Consider the following 22,188-nt stretch of genomic DNA (forward strand, 5'->3'; position numbering starts at 1 on the left):
CAAAGCAATATCCAAAAAGGGGCAGGCGAGAGACGTGGGTCGTGGGACAGGCAAGGGTCGAGATCAGGCATGGACATGGACAAGACTTGAACGCTGGACATTTACTCGCTGTGAGGCTTTCAATAATCTGGCACTGTGTACTGGGAGCTGTGGGTATATAAGGAGTCAGGAACAGGTGAAGCAGATGATGGTGATTGTGTGGGCATGGCAACATGGGCGTGGCTTGGACTGTGGGACTGTGGAAAGTTAAGTGACTGTGGCAAAAGGCGTGGCAGGAACAGATGGAGCTGTGACAGGTGACACCATCATGCTGGGGGGTTGTTGGTTTTTTTTTGTCAGCTGGAACAGGGTTTAATTTAAGGAGAACGGACTTATGAGCAGTTCCAAATCCCTGTTTATTTTGACCCAAAACCTTAAGGGGTGTGTTAAAAAGCTGAAGATGAACAGGCATTTCAGTGACTCTGAGCATACTGTGCATCCAAACCAACAGCAGGATGGCTTTACCAGAAGAGAATATGATTTTTTTAATGGCCTATCCAGAGACTAGACCTAAATTTGACCAAAACACTGTGGGGTGACCTGATCAGGGCAGTGATTATGAAATGGCCTCGCAAGCTGACAGATTTGGAGCACTTTAGCAAGAAGGAGTGAGCAAATATTCCCAATCCGAGGTGTGGCTGCTGATAGACTCAACAAAGTATTACATCCAGGGTGTGCATACTTATGCAACCAGCTTATTGCATCTCTATGTTTTAGATTTTTCCTGCAACAGATGTTTTTTTGTGTGTGTGTTGTTGTTGTTGTTGTTTACAGTTGAAATGTACAGTAAATATTTCACTATAAAGGAAGGTAGTTTTGAAATGATTTATTGGGGTTTCATATCTCTTTTTTAACATGGGTGTGTCGATATAGGCTACATACAATAGGCCTAACTGTGAAAAACCTCTGCCTATCACATTTCTTCCATCAAAAGAGCCCTCTGTGTTCGAGCAGGTGTGGCTGGAAACCTGTGGTTTAAATAAAAAAGGGTGAGGAAAAGGAGGAGGCCAACCAACGTGTGCATGGTTCCTGAAACAATAATCCCGCTTCCAGCCTCAATTCTTTCCAAGAGATCCTACACTTATTCTTCCTGTGTCAGCGTCATGTGGTTACAGAGTCAGCCAGTCCACTTCAATTTAAGATGAAGCAACCAAAACCTGTACCTTAACAAATGATTCCAATAGTTCCTTTATTCTTAGAATAATGTGCCTTTCAGCTCCGAGTTTTACTTTTAGACTAAGATCATCTTATGTTGAGAAATAACGGAGTGATAGCCGTTTTGGTCGAAACCTTTGAAACAACATCATGCATGATCTGTCAGCACTTGGAGTATGTGCTGTGTCGGCTACTACCACGCCAAATTTTAGCTCGATATTGGTGAGACTAGATGAGTTAAAGTGAATTTTTTGTGTCCTCTGAAATCAGTCTTGAGTCGGGTTGGCTTCAGAAGTTCAAACAGTTGTAATTGTCAGCCCATTGATTGCTTTTTGAGAGTTTCATCCAAATTTGTTAAGTGATTTATGAGATATTTTACTAAAGGTGCAGAAAAATGAACACACACTAGCAAAGACATCATTGCTATGCCTTCGCCTTCAGGCAACAAACCTTATGAAAACACTATGGAGCACTTTTCTGAACCTACTGGACAAAAGAGAGAGCTGTGATCAAGTGCTATAGTTTTATATTTCCCGGGCACGCTCCGTCTTAACTCTCTAGCACTGGTTTGTTCAAACAAACAGGATTTGTCCCCCTGTCTCTTCCCATCAGAGGTGGAATGTTAGCCTGCATCACCTTGCTGAGTGAATATATTTACTCAGTGTCGGGAGGGCGGCGGCCACAAAGGCAGGAATGTGCCTGAGAGTGACTTGAAAGCGGCTGCTGCGTTTTAATTATTACCTCAAAAATAAACACATGGCCAGCTTTGATTTTTTTTTTTTTTTCTATGAATGGGTGCATTCATTCAAAGCCCCGCCCACCAAATCCTTAACCACGCCCACTTTTCTCGCACTGACTGTGATATGATTAAATGGGGGCGTGGCCTAACTGAGGAACCCCCCCCCCAGCAGCTATAAAGTAGAGTTTAGTCTTATCTTCTGAGAAAAAAGAACCAAGGTCCAAACGAACAAGACGCAGAAACTCATTATGAAACAATTAAAAACTAAGAATCATTCTGCGTGTTGCTGCGCGGAGGTTCTACTTTAACTCGACTTTTACTTTTTTTTTTTTTTTTGGACACTTTTTTTTTAAGCTAATCATGGTGTTTCTGATATACTTGACTGTAATGACAACAGCCGTCATCACGCAGGTAAGCTGACATGAGCCTCCTGCTCACAGAAACAGTGCTGAGCTGAATGCGTTGATCCACTGTGTTAAATAAATTCAAAAATAGTTGTAAGCTTATGTCTTGGTAAATTCAAAAAAGAATTCAAAAGTAATTCAAAAACATTGAGAAAGCTCCTCGGATGAGAAGCGAAACGTCTTCAGCTACAGAATAGAAGTCCAGTTGTTTTTGTTTTTTAACTTTTTTTGAATTTACCATGGCCTGGATGACTGAGAATCTACACCAGCTTATGTCTTGGTGTTATGATTAATAAACGCCCAGAGGCGCGAAACTCCAGTCAGCTCGTTAATGAGCCCTTTCCCAGGCGCAGCTCCCGGGTTGTTGTGGTAGTAGTCGTGCGGCGGCTTGTTGGTTGGGACAAAGTGAAACATGTTGCTGCCACGACTCCAGGCTGAACCCTGCAGCAGAAACTCACACTTTCTTCCTTACACTGTCATCGCAGTGCTCTGTATGGACCCCAGCTTTACAACTGCTGTGGCTAAAGGCGGGCGATGATGTTTTTGTTTTTTCCTTTGTGTCCGTGCGTGTGTTCGTCTTGTTAGCAAAATATCTCATGAACCACTGGACGAATGTCAATCAAACTGGCAGAAAGTTTTCATCGGATGTACCTCTGCAATTGATTACCTTTTGGAGTCAAGCCGATTCAAGACGGCCGCTCCGGCCGACTTTAAAAACACAAAAATAGCTCTAATTCGGTTAGTTTTATACATATTGACCTAATGTTTGGTGTGGTAGTAGCTCAGACTGGTCCCTAAAACATGTTGTGATCTCAAACAGATTGTGTAAGTTGTTCATTTAAACTTCTGCCATTAGCTGTTTACAGTCTGCTCTGTCTGTTAGCAAAATATCTCACGAACCACTGGGTGAATTTTAATGAAACTTTTAGGAAATAATTATCGGCCTGTACATCTACAACTGATTAAATTTTAGAGTCAACCCAATTCAAGATGGCCTCCACAGACAACCAACCTTTGAAAACTCAAAAATGGCCGTAATTCAGTGAATCTTACAAATATTGTGTTAAGATTTGGTGTGGTAGTAGCTGAGAGTCTTTCCCAACACTTAGTCCAAGTGCTGCTCATTGTGCAGTACCTTTGCTGAAAAAATGTCACCACTAATGTTGGAGCTAACCCTGTTTGTCTGTTAGCAAAATATTTCAGGAACCAGTGGAAGGATTTTATTGAAACTTTCAAAAACTAATCTCTGGATGTGCATCTACATCTAACTAACTTTCGGAGTCAATTCAGTTCAAAATGTCCGCCACAACTAATCAACATTAGCCAGCGCAAAAATGGCTGTAACCCAGTCAAATTTACAGATATTGACCTAAAATTTAATGTGGTAGTAGCTGAGAGTCACTCACAAAATATACTCTGAGTGTGACATCAGGTGATGTTGCATGAATTCTCTCATAACATCATTAGTAGTTTAAAACTCTTACTTAAAAACTGCGGACAATAAGCTTTCCTTCAACGAAAACAAGGCCTTTAATTTAAGTTTCCATGCGTACATTTTCACATCAAGTCTTTTACTTGTGACAGTTTTCTTTTTTTTTATGCTTGTAGGAAATGTTTCGGGATCGAGCAGCAAATTTCTGTGTTTTGTTGGATCCCTCCAGGTGACTGGCAGCTGCCCGGCCGTGTGTGACTGCCACGCGGAGCCCCTTGTTTGTCCCCCAGGCGTCAGCACCGTTCCAGACAGGTGTGGCTGCTGCAAGGTGTGCGCTGCGCAGCTCAACCAGGACTGCAGCAACATGAGGCCCTGCGACCACCACAAAGGACTGGAGTGTAACTATGGCAACGACGTGTCCGTGGCCTGGGGCATCTGTCGAGGTGAGGGCGGAGGCGGCTGCTCTCACTTGGAAAGAACGCTGCCATCTGCAGTGAATCAAACCTCATTTTACTCTCAGTCCCCCAAAGTATTTAAAAGCTTTTTTAAAAAAAGGGAAGCCGTAGTGAAAGCAGCGCGCTTCAAGCAGTGATGAAGCACCATGTAACCTCACACGAACATTTTAGTAAGCAGAGATTGTTTTATGTTAGTGTAGGGGGTTACAGAGATAAAAATACCCTTTCCATGTGCACCATGCCGGTGGTTCCCCGCAAGCTATGAATAGCCAGTTCTAGGAGACAAGGACTCTGACACTTCCTGTTTTCTTGTTTGCACTCACTTTTCAGTCTTTGTAAGTCTACACCACACGTCTGCGACCTTCACAATCAAAAGGGCCATTTCGTGCTTTTTCTTTTGTCCAGAGCAACACAATCTACTTGAGAACCGAAAAAGAGATTTTGAAAAAAAAATGGAATGATGCAACACATTGTTAGGTTTTATATGATACCTACATATAGAACTTTGCTTGTTACATTCACAAAATAAAGAACTAAACATGTTGGCATTCATCGGTATTTTTCAAAGTGTTATGAAGGAGGGAGATACATTTTGTATACACCCCCTTAACCACTGAATTATGGAGGTCTATGTGAGTCCTTAATGTATTTGTGGAAAATAATCAGGTACACTACTCTGATATAATAAATCATATATTTGCATCCCAGCATAAACATGAAAATTAGGACCGTTTGTTGCATATTTAGTTGTGATTCACTGATTTTTTTTTTTTTTATAAAGACTAATAACTCAATTTACTTAAATGTTTTTTTTTTAAAAAAAACAAACCCATCCATCCATCCATCCATCCATTTTCTTTACCCGCTTCTCCATTCCGGGTCGCGGGGAGCCGGTGCCTATCCCCAGCAGTCACTGTGCGAGAGGCGGGGTAAAAAACAAACCTTTACTTCTAATTCTCATTGTTTTCGAAATGACTTGCCATATTTTTGCCGAACGCCTGATTCAAATAACTAACTCAAGTAACAGAGTAACATGTTTGCAAAACAGTGGGTTTTTTTCCTCTTGGCAACATTCTGTAAAAGTGTTTAATTTTTCAGTGGATTTTAGAGAAAGATCTGGCTGGTAGTGGTAAACCGGCTAACAAACTTGATTAATATTCTTGTCTCCATAGTAACGAGTCTGTTACAGAACTTTTAGTCACATATTGCAGAAAAGTGGACAAGACATCTGCTCCAGTTAGCTTTTCCTATTAAGCATAAATATTAATTTTCATGTTATTTATGTTATTTAAAGCTTCGAAGTTCCACTGCAGAGGAACAGAAAAGCTGCATGGTTGTAGGTTGGAATACTTCCAGACTCCTGGTCTATACCACTGAGGTGTCAAATCACTACTTAGTTTTAGTAAAGCCTTAAATAGTCTCGGATTAAATTGTATAAAGAGTCCTGTGATTTACAGTAAGTAATATTTTCACTGCTGGTTCCTGTATGGACACTTTTGAACACATAGATTTTTATTCTTTGTGAAAACATTTGGTAATTTCTGTTGTTTTTCCAGAAATGTATTTACCCAACAAAACCCACCTTATCCTTTCTTGGTAAGCGCTGTAACTGTATGCAATTTCTGTGAAGTCAGACAAAGGTCTGTGTGGCTGTCAAGTGCAAATACGTGTCATGTTACTTCTTGCCGCACTTGTCCTTTCAGAGTGAAGGCACTAATTCTTTGTGCTCAGCCAGAAAAGCTACAGTAAATCTTCACTTGATGATTCACAGCAGCCTGTTTTTGCTTGTGGCCGACGTGCTTTTAAGTGCAACTTGCCATTAAAGGTTTTAACGTCTAATGTGGAGCAAGATTTTTTTTTTTGTCTTGTTTCAATCAGCTAAATCAGAGGGACGCTCATGCGAGTACAACAGCAAGATCTACCAGAACGGTGAGACCTTCCGTGCCGGCTGTAAACACCAGTGTACCTGTATGGATGGAGCTGTTGGCTGCACGTCTCTCTGTAGCAACAAGCTGCCGCCAGCATCACCTTCCTGCCCCTACCCACGGCTGGTCAGGATACCGGGACAGTGCTGCTTCAGTGTCGACTGCCACAAGGACACCTGGCTTCTTCCACCTAAACGTCAGGTTCGTTTTAGCTGCGGTCAACACGTAGATCATGTAAACGCAGTCGCAGCATAAAAGAAATCACCCTCTCGCGTCCGTTGTAACAGGTGCCCCCACTGCAACGGCACCTGCCCAGACCGCAGCAGCCTCAAAACGAACTGGTCCTGACCAACGAGCTCCCAGACGTAAAGTCCAGAAACTGGCGGAGCAAATATGGCTTTAAAAATCTGCCCGGTAAGCACACCCAGCGTTTGATTTTTTTCTGAAAGAAAGTAGTTTTGTGTCTGGAGCTTTAAGTTCCCTGAACACGACATCAGATGGATGTCGTTCGTTTCTTTTTCGCAAACTTAAGACTGTGTGGCTGAGAGTAGATGGCTCCGAACAAACATCCTGAAGTGGAGCACGAAAAGGAACAACCAGATCTGTCTGTTCTTTTTTTGCCACAACACACACACACACACACACACACACACACGCGCGCGCGCGCAAAGAAGGTATTAGGAATTTTGTGAAAACAAAATGTCTTTTTTGCTACATTTGTGTATTATACCAACAGACAGAGAGAAAAGCCTGAATGAGTAATTAAAAACGTAGCTTTCCTTAAAGGAATGCCTATCGCCCGCCACTTTTGATACTAGAGTTTCAAACTAAGATCATCTTATGGTGAGAAATGACAGCTGTTGTAGCCATTTTGGTCAAACTCTTTTAAATGCACGATATCTTACAGGATGTGTCAGAGTGTCTGTTGTTAATGGCTCTCAGCTGCTACTAATTTTAGCTCAACATTTGTAAATTTGAGTAAGTTATGGTCAATGTTGTGTTGGCTAAGGTGGATTATCTGGGTCAGCTATTTTGAATAGGGTTGATTCTGAAAGGTAGTCAATTGTGGAAGTGCATCCAATGATTTCTTTCAAGTCTGATAGGAGATTTTTAGAAATCAAGGCAGAAAATGGCTACTATACAATATGATTGATTTATCTTTTTGGTTGATGTTTTGTTTTGGGGTAAAAATATAATCTAATACCACAACTTAAGCAGTTGTTTAACAACATTTAGGTGAACTTGGACATTTAAAAATGTATAAAAGAGCACAGAACTGTGAGGTGTGAAGTAGCTGCTACAGATTTTTTTTTCTGTCTCTGTATAGATCTGATGGTGGTGACGATGTGCCTCCTCCTGTTTGTGCGGTTCTTCAGTGCCCATTCTTAACAATTAGTAGCCGAATTTAGCCTTCCCAGAGACGGTTAGATGTAAACATAAAATTACAGTTATTTAAAATAAATAAAGGACTGTAACTTGGACACATGTGAGCGTAATGGAGCTTCTCCATCAGTCCCTGTATGCTAACGTATACACACATTCACCGTGTCTATGAGCGCCGCTTCATGCCGCACATAGACTCTAAATGAGAGAGATTTCCTTGTACCAAAACCAGAGTTGATCATAGGTACCAAGGTTTTTAATAAACTGACTCGAGCTTGTGACTAACTAAACTGCAGCTGAAGACTGCTTTTTCTCTAAAAAATACCATTTACCTAATCAAAAAATTATAAAAGACTCTGGAAAATCAGAATCTAAGGCTTAACTTCTCACCTGTGGTTATGATGTTTCATTACAAGTTAGCACAGAGACTGGTGCTTTGCTGTCTCCCTGCAGCTGGGGCTGTTTGATTGACAGGTGTGCAGTGTTTCACACTTTTATTTTCTACACAGCAACACTTCCGCCCACAGATGCACCTGCTCAGTAAAAGACTAAAGGCATAGTTGATGACTTATTGTTCAAAAAAAAAAAAAAAAAAATTGGTCTGCCAAATAATTGGCCTACCTCTATGTACAATATTGTTACAGAGCTATGATTCCCCCTTCCTTTCTCACTCATTGTGTTTTTTGTTTTTTTAAACATTGAGGTTGTCATGATTTCTAGGTTTGCTAGTTTACCAGATTTTTATTTGTTATTAAAACAATTTTCTCCCTCGTTTCTCCAACATTCCTCAGCGTGGGACACCCCGGAGGAGGAGAAGTGTCCCGTCCTGACTACCAAGTGGTCCCGGTGCTCGCGCAGCTGCGGGATGGGCGTTTCCTTCCGCATCTCCAACAAGAACCCTCAGTGCAAGCTGAAGAAGGAGACCAGAATCTGCACCGTGCGGCCGTGCCACGGCCTGGCTGTCCCCGCCAAGGTGAGGTGGACTGAACTCGGCGTGAACCCAGGGAGGAGACGGACGCAGGTCCAACACCCTCCTCATTTCCAAGAAAACTTATCAGAGAGTTTAACCTTGTTGTGCTGCGATAACGCTTATCAATCAGGGATTATTTCTCTTCTTATCAGTGTTTGACTGTAAGATAAAAAAAATGCAAGTTCACAGACTGAAAATGGCTAACCTGAGCAGCAAAGAATATAACAAAAAAAATTGATGCTGTTGCCCTGAGTAAATAGGATTTTAGTACAAAAACCATCTTTATCCTGAGCCTCTGAGCACAGACTATATCAGCGGTAATTTTGGGAAGCACCACATTCAGAGGAACTGGCTTCAGCTGTGTTTTGGTGGCAGGCAGGCGCCTTTTTAAATATAGTCCATCAGCGTCGGCATTCCTGCCAAGACAGGGGTAAAGGAGGAGTGTGTCTGTAGTCGAGCCCTGTCTGTGTACTCAGAGTCCAGGGAAATGGTGTGTCTATATTAATCCTCTGTTTTTAACACACCTCTTTCCTCAGCTCCACTGAGGTTAATCCTCTGCTGATAAAAGTGCTCACGTATCAGTTTATTTAAAGGCGAAGGAATTTAATCACCTCAATCTAAAAATAATTCCTTTCTAGGTTCTGGTGTAGCAACTAGGGCTTTGGTAATCTCAACGTGAAACTGATGAATAAGAGCGTAAACTTTATTGGAATCAAAAACGTTGTCAGTTCTTTCTAAACCTATTTATCCAGCTGGTGACAGCTCTGATCTTTTTCCTTCGTTCATGTTTCAGCCACAGGAGGGAAGGAGCTGCTTCCCAACTCAGAAAGCCCCGGGGCCCCTCCGTCTGTCCTACGGGGAATGCACGAGTGTCCGTCTCTACCGTCCGAACTACTGCGGCGCGTGTACGGACGGCCGGTGCTGCTCGCCACGGCGCACACGCACTGTGCCCGTGACTTTTGTGTGCCCGGACGGCGAGCACTTCCAGAGGCCGGCCATGTTTATCCTGTCGTGTAAATGCAACGATGACTGCGGCCACCTCAACGAAGTGGCCCTTCCCCTGCAGCACTGGATGTACGGAGACACGCATAAGTTTACTGAGTAAACCTCATTGTTGCTTTTAAATGGGATGAGGAGGAAGCTTCAATACGACGAGCCATTTTTCTTCATGTGGCTCCAAGAAAGTGAATACCGAAAGCAGGAAAGAGAGCTTTGGTTAGACCACCCAGATTGTAGTTTATTTGTGACCAGAGTGGATTGTACACTCGGTTGTTCTTGTTTAAACTGCTGTGGGGTCCAAGTTAAAGCTTTGAACTCCCTGATGTCTAAAATGATTGCTAGTTCAGGATTACATTTGAGATGCTCTGATCAGCAAGAGAGGAGACTAAAGCAACAAAGCACTTTACTTGGCGGTGACATTCAGAATAATACTCACTCCCTTGGCAAGCTTTCAATTTTGTTACTTTGAAACCTAGAATCTAAATTGATTTAATTTTTTTATTATAAGCAATGGACCTACACAAAATAGTCCAGACAAATGAGGTTGAACAGCAGGGAACAAGTGTTCTAAATAATTCTGAAAAAATATTAAATTGAAAAATTATGTGTGAGACATACACCCCCTCCAAAGTCACTACTTTGTAAATCCACCTCCTGCAGCAGTTCCAGCATCAGGTCTCTTCAAGTCCGTCTCCAGGATCTTGGTCCATCTTGTCTCTGGAGTTTATGTCCGTTCTGCAGGACCAAACAGCTGCAGCTCCTTCAGGTTGGATGGTTACTGCTTTAAATCAAACCAGAGACTCTCAGTTGGACTGAGGTCTGGGTTTTGACTGAACCCCTCCAGGACCTTTACCTGGTTCTCCTTAAACCAGTGGAGTGTTGCTTCAGCAGAGAGTTTAGAGTCACTGACCTGCTGGAAGGTGGACCTCCATTCCAGTCTCTAATCTCTGGAAAACTCAAACAAGGTCCTCTCAAGAATATCCCTGTATTTTGATGCATTCATTTTTCTTTCAGTTCTGACCGGTTTCTCAAACCCTGCTGATGAAAAACATCCCCACAGCATAATGTTACCACCACCATGCTTCATTACAGGGAATGTGTTCTCAGCATGATAACAGGTGTTTGGTTTGTGTCCGACACAGTGTTCTCTTTGACAGATAAAAAGTTCAGTTTTAGTCCCATCTGACCACAGCACCTTCTTCCACATGTTTTGGGAGTCTCTGGCACATTCCAAACAATCTGCCTTTTCGGATTTTTCCTGACACTCTTCCATGAAGCCCAGCTCTGTACATTTATAGACACATCCTTCCATCTCTTAGAAGAGCTGTCCAGCTCCAGCAGGATTATCTTTGACCACCTGGTTGCTTCTCTGATTAAAGCTCTCCTCGCGCAGTCTGTGAAGTTTGGCGAATGACTTTCTAATGGGGTCGTCTCACATAACTAGTAATAAACGAAGAGCCATTTGGGAGCCATACTTTCCATCACTAGTTTACTGTGGTGACAAATTATTTTCTTTCTCTAATGAAGGATTTAATGGAGCTCTGTGGACTGTTCAGGGTTTGCGTTATTTTTTTAGTTTATCTTTTATAAACAAACCCTGATCTCCACAACTTTGTCTCTGACCTGTGAGGAAAGTTCCTTGGTCTTCATGCTGTCGCTTTCTTGGTGGTAGTTTTTACTACTTTGAATCTGGGGCTGTTTAACAGGTGTATACATAGATCATTTGACAGTTTGACAACAGGTGGATTTCAGGTGAATATGTGGCTTCTGAAGGTAACGATTGAAGCTTTAAAAAACCCCTGCTTCTCTGTCGGCTGGTTGCAGTACAAGTTTTAAATCCCACCCCCTCCATGTAAATGAACGGGATGTTGTTGGTAAGGTAAAAATAAAAAAGAATACACCTAGGATATATTTTTTTTCAGCTGTTTACTCTTGTAGTTCTTACCCTGCTGTTATAAGTGCAAATATAATTTTTTTCTAACACATTTAGTTGTAATTAGTTATTTCACTCCTAAAAGAAAGGTCACGTGACACCATGTTTGTGTGCAGGAGAAGGCGGGGCTTAAAGCTCCACACCGTTTGTGTGCAGACGCCGGGTCCAAAAATACATGGAAGAATCTGTTAAAACGGCTCCTGCTGGCTTCGAGTTCCAACAAGAGAAGGCTGTATACGTATCATCTCGTATTATGTGTACGAGGGTGAACACATATGAATGCATAACTTTTCAGTTTCATATTTTTATTACTTTATTACTAATATAACCTGGAGTATTTTATGTAGGTCCATTACTTTTAATCAAATTGAAATTTCATTTAAACTCTTGGTCAGGGTTAATCAACTGATGGTCCAGGGGCCACATCCGGCCTGCAGCTTAACTCAGTCTGGTCCACTGACTTCATTTAAAATAAAACTAGATTTTTAATTGTATATTAAGTTTACATAATGACTAACTGCCAGATGTTTGGCCCCTGAGCAATTTAGTTGAATAGCCCTACTCTAGGTTGTAAGTAGGGGTGAATACTTTTGCAATCCACTTTACCAGCAGTAAGAATTTTTCTAAATTAGTCATCTCACGCTTCATTTCCCATAATGCACTGCGATTCCTCAGTGACAACCTGAATAAGAAGAACCACCTGTTTTCATGTTGAACCCTTCAGAATGTGATGGAATCTGTAGGTAAGACTTTATTTGAAATGTACAAAATCAGTACAGACTGTTGTAAATATAAACACAGGCATCGGCTGTGCCTTTAAATCTTTAAATGACATGCTGCCATGCACACACATCAACAAATGTAACACAGGCTGTCAGATAAGGGACTGAAAATCATTCAGCGTATATTAATACCAACTAATTTGTTTTTTTGCATTGAATGTAGCTTAAGACAATCATAACTGAATTTGTATTTGATTACAGAGCTCTCTCAGTGCAGTTTTCTATCCAAATTTGCATAACTGACGCTTACACACTTACTGTACAAACTATGTTAGAGTGTAGGTAACACAATTTTATTTTTGTCTATCCTTATTTGAGCCTTTGTGACTATTACAGCTCTGCTTGTACAGTTTCAAATGAGGCTTCTTGATAGGAACCTGTCTTAGAAACCACTTCCTTGGTTCTGAAACATAATGGCGCCCTCTGCTGGAGGATCCATTTATCTACCTTTAACACCTGAGGTATGCTAAACTGAATCCAACGCGGGAAAAAATGTAAGTTACAAAACAAATTTATTTCTTTAACCAAAACAATATATTCATGGTTTCAACAAGGAGAACACTAAAACAAGCACTCTGCAAAGAGGTGAGAAAACAAAACGTCTCATGAATTTGCCTACATGGATGTTGGGAGGAGCATATTTAAACAATATTGAGTTGTTTTTTTTCTTCCTTCCACTAACAATATAGCAACAACAATAGTCACACGCGGTTCTTCACTGGCAGGACACTTCACACTCATCTGGACTGTTCAACTGCAAAAAAAGAGAAAATGACAACGATGAAGTGAAGGAGTCTTATTTTGACTTTTTTCCACTTCCTATCTAAAGCAAAGTCAAAGGTTTGTTTATTTTTATGCTGTGGTATTTTGTAAAACTGCGTGCTGACCTAATTATTGCTCACTGTCATGAAAGGTAGGCCATCGTGTAATTGCTTGTATATGTGTGTGTATTTGTCTGTCTGTTAACAAAATATCTCGTGAACCAGAGGATGGATTTTAATGAAACTCTCAGAAAGTAAACATTTAACGGTTTCTGCATGTTCCATTTCGAAAGTCCAGACATTAAATGTCTGTAAATGTTGATATAGGGGCACAGCTTTATTATCTGTATGCTTGAAACACTACAGTAAAAGCAAAAATTGTGCACAACAGATGGACGGCACAGAGTATTTCCCAGAAAATGGAGGAAAACACAACATTTCTAGATAAAAAAAATAATGTCCACTTGGTACAGCTATGCTGGCATTTACAGTAAAATGGAGAAAGCTTTGTATGCTTTAAGGCTGGGCTGCCTTTATAAATCAAACGTTGTGTCCTGTTTATGTAACAAAGGGTTAATAATCCCTAGCTATATAGCTTTTACCACTCCATGTGCTACCGATGGGAGTAATTTAGGGTTCAGGCTTTGTCTGAAACTCTTCAAAACAGAGGAGTTGTGGACTAAACTGCAAACCTTTTCATCACCCGAGGCATGGTCACTAATAAAGCTGTATGAGTCTGCATGCAGCTATGGGTATGGAAAATACTTAAACCTGCTTTTATCTTTTTTTGTACTTTTCAAGAGCTCATATTTCAACAAATACAGAGATTTGGCCGTGACAAATGTCTGCAAAGGGAAAACTTACTGTAGGAAGAGATGTCGATCTCATCAGGTAGCTCGGCTACATTGACCTCGAAGCGGTCTTGGACTTCGTTCAGGGTCTTGGCGTCAACCTCGTCTGACACAAAGGTGATGGCCAAACCTTTGGTTCCAAACCTGCCGGCACGGGCCACCTGAGGTTGAGAGGGGAAAGTTAAGGCTCGAAAGACAGACTGAATGAAAGAAACAATAACAAATCCCAATTCGACAGGATTCTTTAGCCTTGTCCAAAAAAAAAGTTGTATTTTGGAAAAATAAATGAGATTGAAAAAGTTTCATACAGGCAACAGACAATTAACTGCAAACTTCTTTGCTGGTAAAATGAAACTTATACCAATGTTTGTCACCAATAAAATGTTTTTAGAACTGAACTGACTCTGTGAAGGTATGTGTCAGAATCCTCCGGCATGTCGTAGTTGAAAACAATGTTGACTCGTTCGATATCCATGCCTCGGCCGAACAGGTTAGTTGCCACCAGAATCCGTCTTTGGAAGTCTTTGAACTGCTGGTACCGGGATAACCTGGAAGAGTGCAGAAGAAAAAGGTAATATAAACATCAGAAAAACAGATTTCTGGATTATCAATCCTATCACTAACCTTATGTCAAATTCAACTAAATAACTTTATAATAAGGATTGTGTCACAACAGAGTCAATAGTTTGGAACCAAATAGGTGTGTAACGAGACTAAACTCTCACAAGATACATATCGTTCAGGAGTTTCACTCTCATGTCCACTCAGTCCTTAGTTTTCAGAACTCAGACAAATGCTACTGTGGTTTTCACAGCTACAGTGTCGGCATGAATGTATTTATTTTATCATATTAACTTCTTGTGTTTTTTTTCTTATAATTTTATAGTGAAATGCTTGTAGCTGTTCAAATATTCATTGAGTTTTGGATGTTGTATATTCAAGGCTGTATCAATGGCTCTTTGTAAAATGGTTTTATTAGGAACAAGTAAAAAAAGTGATAAAAATTAAAGACAATAAAAGTCCTATAAAAAAAACAGTAAACTCTGTTTGTCCTTACTGATAAAAAATATAAATTGAGAAAAGTTTACCTATTATTTCTGTATGAATATTTTGGCATAAGCAAACTTATTTTTTGAAGAAAACTTTAATAATAAAAATATAACAATTAAGTGATCCTATGAAAATAAGTGGGATATCAAAGTCTGATGAGACTCATCAGAAATCTGAGAGGAGAGATGCCAGTCAGTTGAGTTTGCGGCAAAAGTTTTTTCCTAAAAATATTGTTAAAAGTCTCGTCTCGACTTGTGGGAGAAGTGTCAGATGACACACTTAATGCCAAACCTAAGAAAGCCTCCACGGTTAGTGTGACGCAGCACCCACCTCTCCTCCTGTGCCATGCCCCTGTGGATCGCGATAGCAGGGAAGTTCTGCTCCACCAGCAGCTGGGACAGAGCCACGCAACGATTCACAGACTTCACAAAGATCACCACCTGTCAGAAACCAAAGAAACTCCTGAGTCCTGAACTATGCTTTTTTTTTAATTAAAAAAATGCAATAAAGGGAGAAGACATCACTCTCTTGGCGTGACTAAGAATGAAATAAGAAAGCTGCAAGTGTGCTTTCTTTGATAATAAGTCATTTTTACAAATTTAACAAGCAATAAATGAAGTCTGAAAATATCTGATTTTCATTTAAAACTCTAGAGATACCTGGTTAAACTCAAGCACATCGAGGAGGTCAAAGAGCTTTCGATTCTTCTCGCTGTCCTTCAACTTGCAGTAATACTGCTGTAAGCCATGAAGTGTGAGCTTGGTCTCATCATCCACAAACACTTCCATCGGCTAAAGGACAACAACAAAACACAGGAGCATTAGCTTCACTAACAGAACTCTGTGCTTTCATTAGAAAAGTATAGGCATGAAAAAAGAAGTTGGCATCTTCCCCATGATTCTCTTGGGTACTGACAGAATGAACAGGTCCCGGTGGCCCACAGCGCCTGTTCTCCTGCACGTTAACACAGCCATGGGGATCACTGCCCAGGCTGAGCCAGATGTGCTCAGGAGATTCACTCTGCCCCTCTGAAATGGCCACTTATGACACAGTCAGACACAAGTGGGCAAAGCTGAAGGGGGTTTGACTTCAAGCGCAGCCGCTGACTCCACGGCAAAATACAGGGAGAACTTTTATTAATCTACAGGTTAATAATAATAAAAATGTTTTGAAGTTGTTGCTAGGTGCTGTCAGGGAAGAGCACATCATTTTAATAAAAAGGGTTTGAAGTCCAAAATCCAATTTAAATTAAGCACAATTAGTCAAATGTTTTCCCATAAACTGTTCTGCTGAATGTGTCAGTTTGATATTTAATGGAGCACCCTGTAAGTATGTTTTTAGACAAACCTTTGACCATTTTAACCTAGTAAGCCGTAATTCAAGCATGACACACTGCAAGCACAGCAGTGGTAGGTTAGTTTAGCTTTCGATCAGCTATTTAGAGGAATTGTTCAGACTTTCAGGACCCTCAGATCTTCCTAACCGAACATGTGGGATCAGCTCAGACATCAACTCTGACTCAGTGCTAATCTGTTGGATTTTAGTGGTCAGTTACATCAGGTATAGGTCGACTTGCTGCAGGAGAGGATACAACAGCTGTATGACTTCCTTCTGCATCAATCTGCTGCTCGTATTCAGATCTGAGGAGGCGCCTCACCCTACAGACATGAGACCAGCAGTGTGCCTGGAGTGCCAACGCTGTTATCCATTTGATCTGATATTTTAATTATTTCAGTACAGTCACATGACCTTTCAAGTTGTTTCATTTCATTTCCACCACATCTGGGTGCCTAACTTTTTTTTTACAGCGATACAAAATTTTCAATTAAGTTCATCTTTTATATAGATACACATTAACGCAGAAGATACTGTTTTCAGATAAAAATCACATTTTAAGCATATTTATCAATATTTTAGAGTTCTTGTCAGAGCAATGAGATCCATCTGAATAAAACCCTGATCTTTTTTTCTTGTACCAGTCTTAATATTGACTGCAGCTTCCATCCACTGCCAGTATATTTTAAACATCTACCGAATGCTTGACAAGTTCATGCAATTTGTTATAAATGATATTTCACCTGATTTACTTGAAAGTCCTGAAAAGATGTAATCCTGACAGATGTAAACTATACACCTTGTTGTATTTTTCCATAACTCAAAGTCATGACAGACTGAAGCCATGATGAACAAAAACAGCTATACAACTAGTGTCTGAAAGCTGTTGCGATAGAAGATCTATCAAACAATTTATGTTATGAATCTTTTTTGTGAAAAGTGCTATTAACAAAGATAAAAAGAGGAAAAAAAAGATTCATCTTAGCATTTTCTGCGAAAACATGTTCTTTAAAATAATATGAATATGATTATTCTTGGCCAGTCAAGCTGAATCTTTCAATATTGCTTATTTCTAAAGACAAACGTGGCTAAAATAGTATTCTACTTTAACCTAAAACTATTTGGCAATGTCTTCATAAAATACACATTTCCAAGAGTGTACAGGGTTACTAAATGTAAGCCTACACACACATCTTAAACAAACAAATGAGTACACAAATGGGGAGTAATCTGTAACACGAAACGACTCACGTCTTGCATGAACTTGCGGCAGACGGGGCGGATCTCCTTGCTTAAAGTTGCGCTGAACATCATAACCTGCTTCTCATGGGGCGTCAGTCGGAAGATTTCCTGAACGTCACGCCTCATGTCTGGGAGAATAAAAAAAAAGAAGATTTTATTCAATAACTTTGTCATTCTCTGAGCATAAAAACAAAGAATCACCCCAGTCCCAGACACTGGCCCTAGCCCTTCATTAAAGCAACCACTGGTTGATGAAGTGTCCTCTTACTCACCCAGTTGCTCCAACATCTTATCACACTCGTCGAGCACAAAGTGTTTGATGTTCTTCACACTGAGGGTCTTGTTGCGAATGAGGGCCAGTGTACGTCCTGGAGTGCCAACAACAATGTGAGGGCAGTTCTTCTTTAGCACGTCCTCGTCCTTCTTGATGGCCATGCCCCCAAAGAACACCGACACTTTGACAGTGGGCATGTACTTGGAGAAACGCTCGTACTCTTTGCTGATCTGGAAGGCCAGCTCTCGTGTATGGCACATCACAAGGACGGACACCTGGCAAAAAGAAGGAGAGAACAGCTTTAATGACTGCTAAGTCATAAAAGCTTCACTGCTCAATGAGGACGCCAAATAAACAATTCAGATAGATTTCAGTAGAAGTGCTGGAGTCGTTTTTTTTGTCATCTTAATAATAGTTTGTTGTTTCAAGAAATCCTTGGAACCCTCACCATTTGAACACATAAAAAGCAAATTAAATTAAGATTTTAGAAGCGCTCCACTGGTCTGGGAGCTCGGACCACCAAGACTAAACTGCAACAACCTCGGTCCATTCAACCAGAGACAAAGACAAGTTTATAACTCACCAATGGAGCTGAGCACATCCCACAATGTGAGCTTTCATTAATGAAGCTGGTGTCGCAAAACCGGAGGAGGCATGTAACTCAGCAGCAGTGACATGGAGCGCTACATCTAAAATGTGTCGAGCATCTCCCATTCTACAGCTTAGCCATTTTGACTCTGTCATGCCCAGAGAGGGTAGAAGGTATCTCAGACATGGCTTTAAAGTGTTCTGTTATAGGAGTTACTGCTTTTCTCACACGCTCCAATTGCTGACACTTATATTGTTAGGCATAAGATGCTGAAATTACTTGACAAGAAAGAAGCATGTTGAGATGAATCCACAAAGACCAAGGTTCACAATAATGTGGAAAGTACGAAGTGGGGCATGTTAGAAAACATTGAGGCAAACAGGTCTGCTGCAGGCATCAAGAAATTACAACATTCAACAGTAAGAACAAAATTTGTAACAGAACAATATCTAAACAATATCAGTGCTTTGGGGAAACAACTTGTCAGTTAATTTTGTCAGCGCATGATTTAAAAAAAAGCAAAAAACAATAACAACAAAAAAACCATGACAATCAAACAATCACTCAGATCCAAACAAAGACAAAGCAAGCTGACGTTAGCTTATCACATCAGCAAACACAACACATGAAAGCACGTCAGTAGAAGCGAGACGTGGGTTTATAGCAGACTTTGTAGCTGTGTGTGCAAAAGAAAATGTTTTTTTTTTTTTTTTAAATGTGCAAAAGACTTCATGTCTACAAAATGACACAATATTTCAGCTGGCTGCCAAGAAATTATTCCAGGAATAGAAGTTAAAAAAACAACAATTGACTGTAAATGTTAGACAGTGAAGATGAAGAAATAAAGAGCAGAATGAGCATGAGAGAGACAGTGTTTAAGGTGCACCTCACCTGTCCGTCCACAGGTTCGATCTGCTGCAGTGTGGCGAGAACAAACACGGCCGTCTTTCCCATTCCAGACTTGGCCTGACACAGGATATCCATGCCAAGGATCGCTTGAGGAATGCACTCATGCTGAACTAAAAATAAAACAAATGGTATTATTAAGTGAGCAAAAAGATCAAAACTGTTGCTTAGGTTTTTTTCCAGACAACGTGTGCACAAGATTAAGTACTTTTGGACCAAACCATTGTAGGAGCTTTCTGAGGTTTATAGGGACAGTCAGGTTTTAAAACCTTTTTCTTCTTTTCTTTGAATAACACATGTAAAGGCTGAATCAGACAGAGGTTAACTGTCAGGTCGACAATATGTTGTAAATCCTCCATTGGACATCGGCTGAGAAAACCCCAAACGTCACTGTTAGTCGATTCTTCTTGGACTTTTAGTTTAGTGATAACATCTAATATCCTCAAAACTTCAACACAGGACGAATAAAATGCCAACAACTGACTAAACAAAACAGCCATTAAAATGTAAGACGTAACTAAATGTATTTTATTTAATCTGAACATATTTAAGACTCTAATATACCACTCACCTTCTGAGGGATGCTCAAAACCACAGTCAACGATGGCCCGGAGCAGCTCTGGTTTCAGGAGGAAGTCTCTGAAGCCCGAGCTGTGGATGGAAACATAGGAACCCTTAACCTCTTTCTTTCCTGCTGGCGTACCACTCTCCGGGAGTCCCTGGGGCTCCTCATCCTCCTCGTAGTCCAAAAGTTCATTATCGACGTCATTCTCTGCCATCTAGAAAAAAAAAAAACAATGAAGAGAATGGAGTTTCTTATTTTAGCTTTAATGTGCACGCTCATATTTAAGATAACAACCATAAAGTCTTGCAAGAATTAATAAAAGTAATTCAAACTTTTCCATTCATTACATAATGCCATCTAATGACTATTAGTCAGGTAGTAAGTTTTGGCAGCTTAATGGTCTGCAACATTAAGATGCATGTTAATACAATGTCTCAGTGAAAACACTTCAGATATTAGAAAAGCATATTTTGCTGCTTGTTGATCTAAATAATGTTATCCTCATCCTACAGAGTGAACAATTACTCAGAAACTGAAAGCATTCAATTTTAGCTCATTCAAGTGAGCATCCCAGCAGCGACGAGACTTCGTAGAGGAATTGTAAAACAAACAAAAAAAAAATTCAAGAGATAAGAAATTGAGGTTTGATGATTTGGGATTATTTTGCAGCCACAGGGCTGCGCTCCTTGCAGACCCCGAGTCGACCCCGAACTCCTCTGTGGACCAAAGGATTCTAAAGATAAATGTGAGGCCATCTGTCCGACAGCTTAAGGCTGAACTAAACTGAGTCATGAAATGTGACAAAGATCCCAAACACAGCAGCAAATCTGCAACCGAGTGGCTGAAAAGGAAAACAACCTAAATGTTGCGATGCCCCAGTCCAGGCCCAGATGAATAAAATGTTGTGGTGGGAGCTTAATTAAGCTGTTCAGAAACAAAATGCCAACAAACATCATTGAACTGAAGCAACATTATGAAGAAGAGTGGGTCAAAAGTCCTCCACAACAATCTGAAAAACAGATAAAGTCCTACAGAAGATGCTTATTTCAAGTTACTGAAAAAAAGTGGTTCTACAACACGTCAAATCATGGGGCGAATTTACACAAATATAAATAAATACTGTTATGATGTAATTTGTCGTGTTGTTGTTTATCTTGTGTTCTACTGATCAAACTTTAAAACCTGGTAAAGCCAAGATGATATAAAAGGGTACACTTTTTTAACATAGCCTACTATATTTGCATTCATGTCATATCAAAATTGATCAGTAACTAACATTAGTAGACGCATATAATCAGTGATAAGACCATGTGTTTCATATTCAGGAAAACATGATTTTGACGATGTTGTAACTTGAATCTGATTTAAGCAGGTTAGCTTGGCTAACATTAGCAGGCCTTGGCTCACAACAAAATCCAAGAATTACTAGAAAGAAAAAGTCAAGATTAACTTCTGCGTGTTCGGTAATAAACGACCAGTTTGGTACATAAAAGATATTTATGAACCGGAAGTAAATTTGACTCAGAATGAGTGCAGCCCGCTCGCGTGAGCTGCAACGAGCCCACATAAACAATGGAGTCATTCTCTCTCATTCATTGACTGTTAGCAGCAGGCTAGCAGGGACGACCATTTCGCCTCCAAAAATTAACACACCAACATAACACCGTTCTGTATTTTCAGTTGCAAGTTGACAAGATTTTAGAAACCAAACGTCTCACCGCAACCACGGCTAGCTTTAGCTTAAATGACTAACGTTATTTCAGTTTACAACTGGCCAGTGTCGATGCGTCAAGCATGTCTCGGCTAGCAAGCCAACCATTAAATCTGAAATATCAAATGAAATCGAGCAATAATCTAAACATGTATCCACTCTTTACATGCACTATGTCTACACACTTGGAAACCTGTGTTGTGAGACGCACAAACATTGTTAAAAACGTTACCTTAAGTCTATATGTTGCTGTTAATAGTGAGCGTGATACTGTCGTGCTAGTTGTTAGCTACTCAAAGGACCGTGCAGGCACTCAAATGATGCGTTCGCGTACACCTCGGACTTGAGCGAACTTCGATACAAACCGGTGGTTCTGTACCTCAAACGATTATCGTAAAAACAAATCACATTGAATGTAATAATATTGTTTTTCTTTAGCCTTACTAAACGCATTAAGGGTTTTTTCTGATAGACCAAGACATCTAATTCGATCTGTATATGATTAAATAAAATCCTTCGTGACCAAATTTGTAGCGAACAACCCTTGAATGCAACAGCAGTTGAAGGAAGTCATTATCTGTTAACACAGCACACTGTTTTGAATTTGTTTATGTAGTTTATAGGATCACATTTCTAGTTTTCTTGAAGAATATTTCAAATAGAAAATGCCAGTGTTGTTTTAGGATGA

At 40.4% G+C, this 22,188-nt stretch overlaps 2 protein-coding genes across 2 annotated transcripts; one reads left to right on the top strand and one right to left on the bottom strand.

Annotated features, from left to right (window-relative positions):
- The first annotated feature begins 2,128 nt into the window (after positions 1–2,128).
- On the top strand, positions 2,129–12,692 carry LOC108242728 (CCN family member 1-like). The gene is made up of 6 exons (XM_017427744.3): positions 2,129–2,344; positions 3,999–4,212; positions 6,103–6,350; positions 6,437–6,563; positions 8,324–8,505; positions 9,296–12,692. Exons 1-6 carry the CDS (start codon positions 2,294–2,296, stop codon positions 9,605–9,607), a joined length of 1,134 nt encoding a protein of 377 aa, XP_017283233.1. The 5' UTR covers positions 2,129–2,293; the 3' UTR covers positions 9,608–12,692.
- Positions 12,693–12,709: 17 nt separating this feature from the next.
- Positions 12,710–21,851, bottom strand: LOC108242727 (DExD-box helicase 39A). The gene is made up of 10 exons (XM_017427742.3): positions 21,733–21,851; positions 19,796–20,003; positions 19,210–19,337; positions 17,728–18,004; positions 17,465–17,583; positions 15,538–15,669; positions 15,209–15,318; positions 14,232–14,376; positions 13,842–13,989; positions 12,710–12,970 (listed from the first exon to the last, which is right to left on the bottom strand). The coding sequence occupies exons 2-10, from the start codon at positions 20,001–20,003 to the stop codon at positions 12,954–12,956; spliced, it is 1,284 nt and encodes a 427-aa protein (XP_017283231.1). The 5' UTR covers positions 21,733–21,851; the 3' UTR covers positions 12,710–12,953.
- Positions 21,852–22,188: the final 337 nt, after the last annotated feature.

Source organism: Kryptolebias marmoratus, linkage group LG3 (genome assembly GCF_001649575.2).
Source record: "Kryptolebias marmoratus isolate JLee-2015 linkage group LG3, ASM164957v2, whole genome shotgun sequence".
Lineage (NCBI taxonomy): Eukaryota > Metazoa > Chordata > Actinopteri > Cyprinodontiformes > Rivulidae > Kryptolebias > Kryptolebias marmoratus.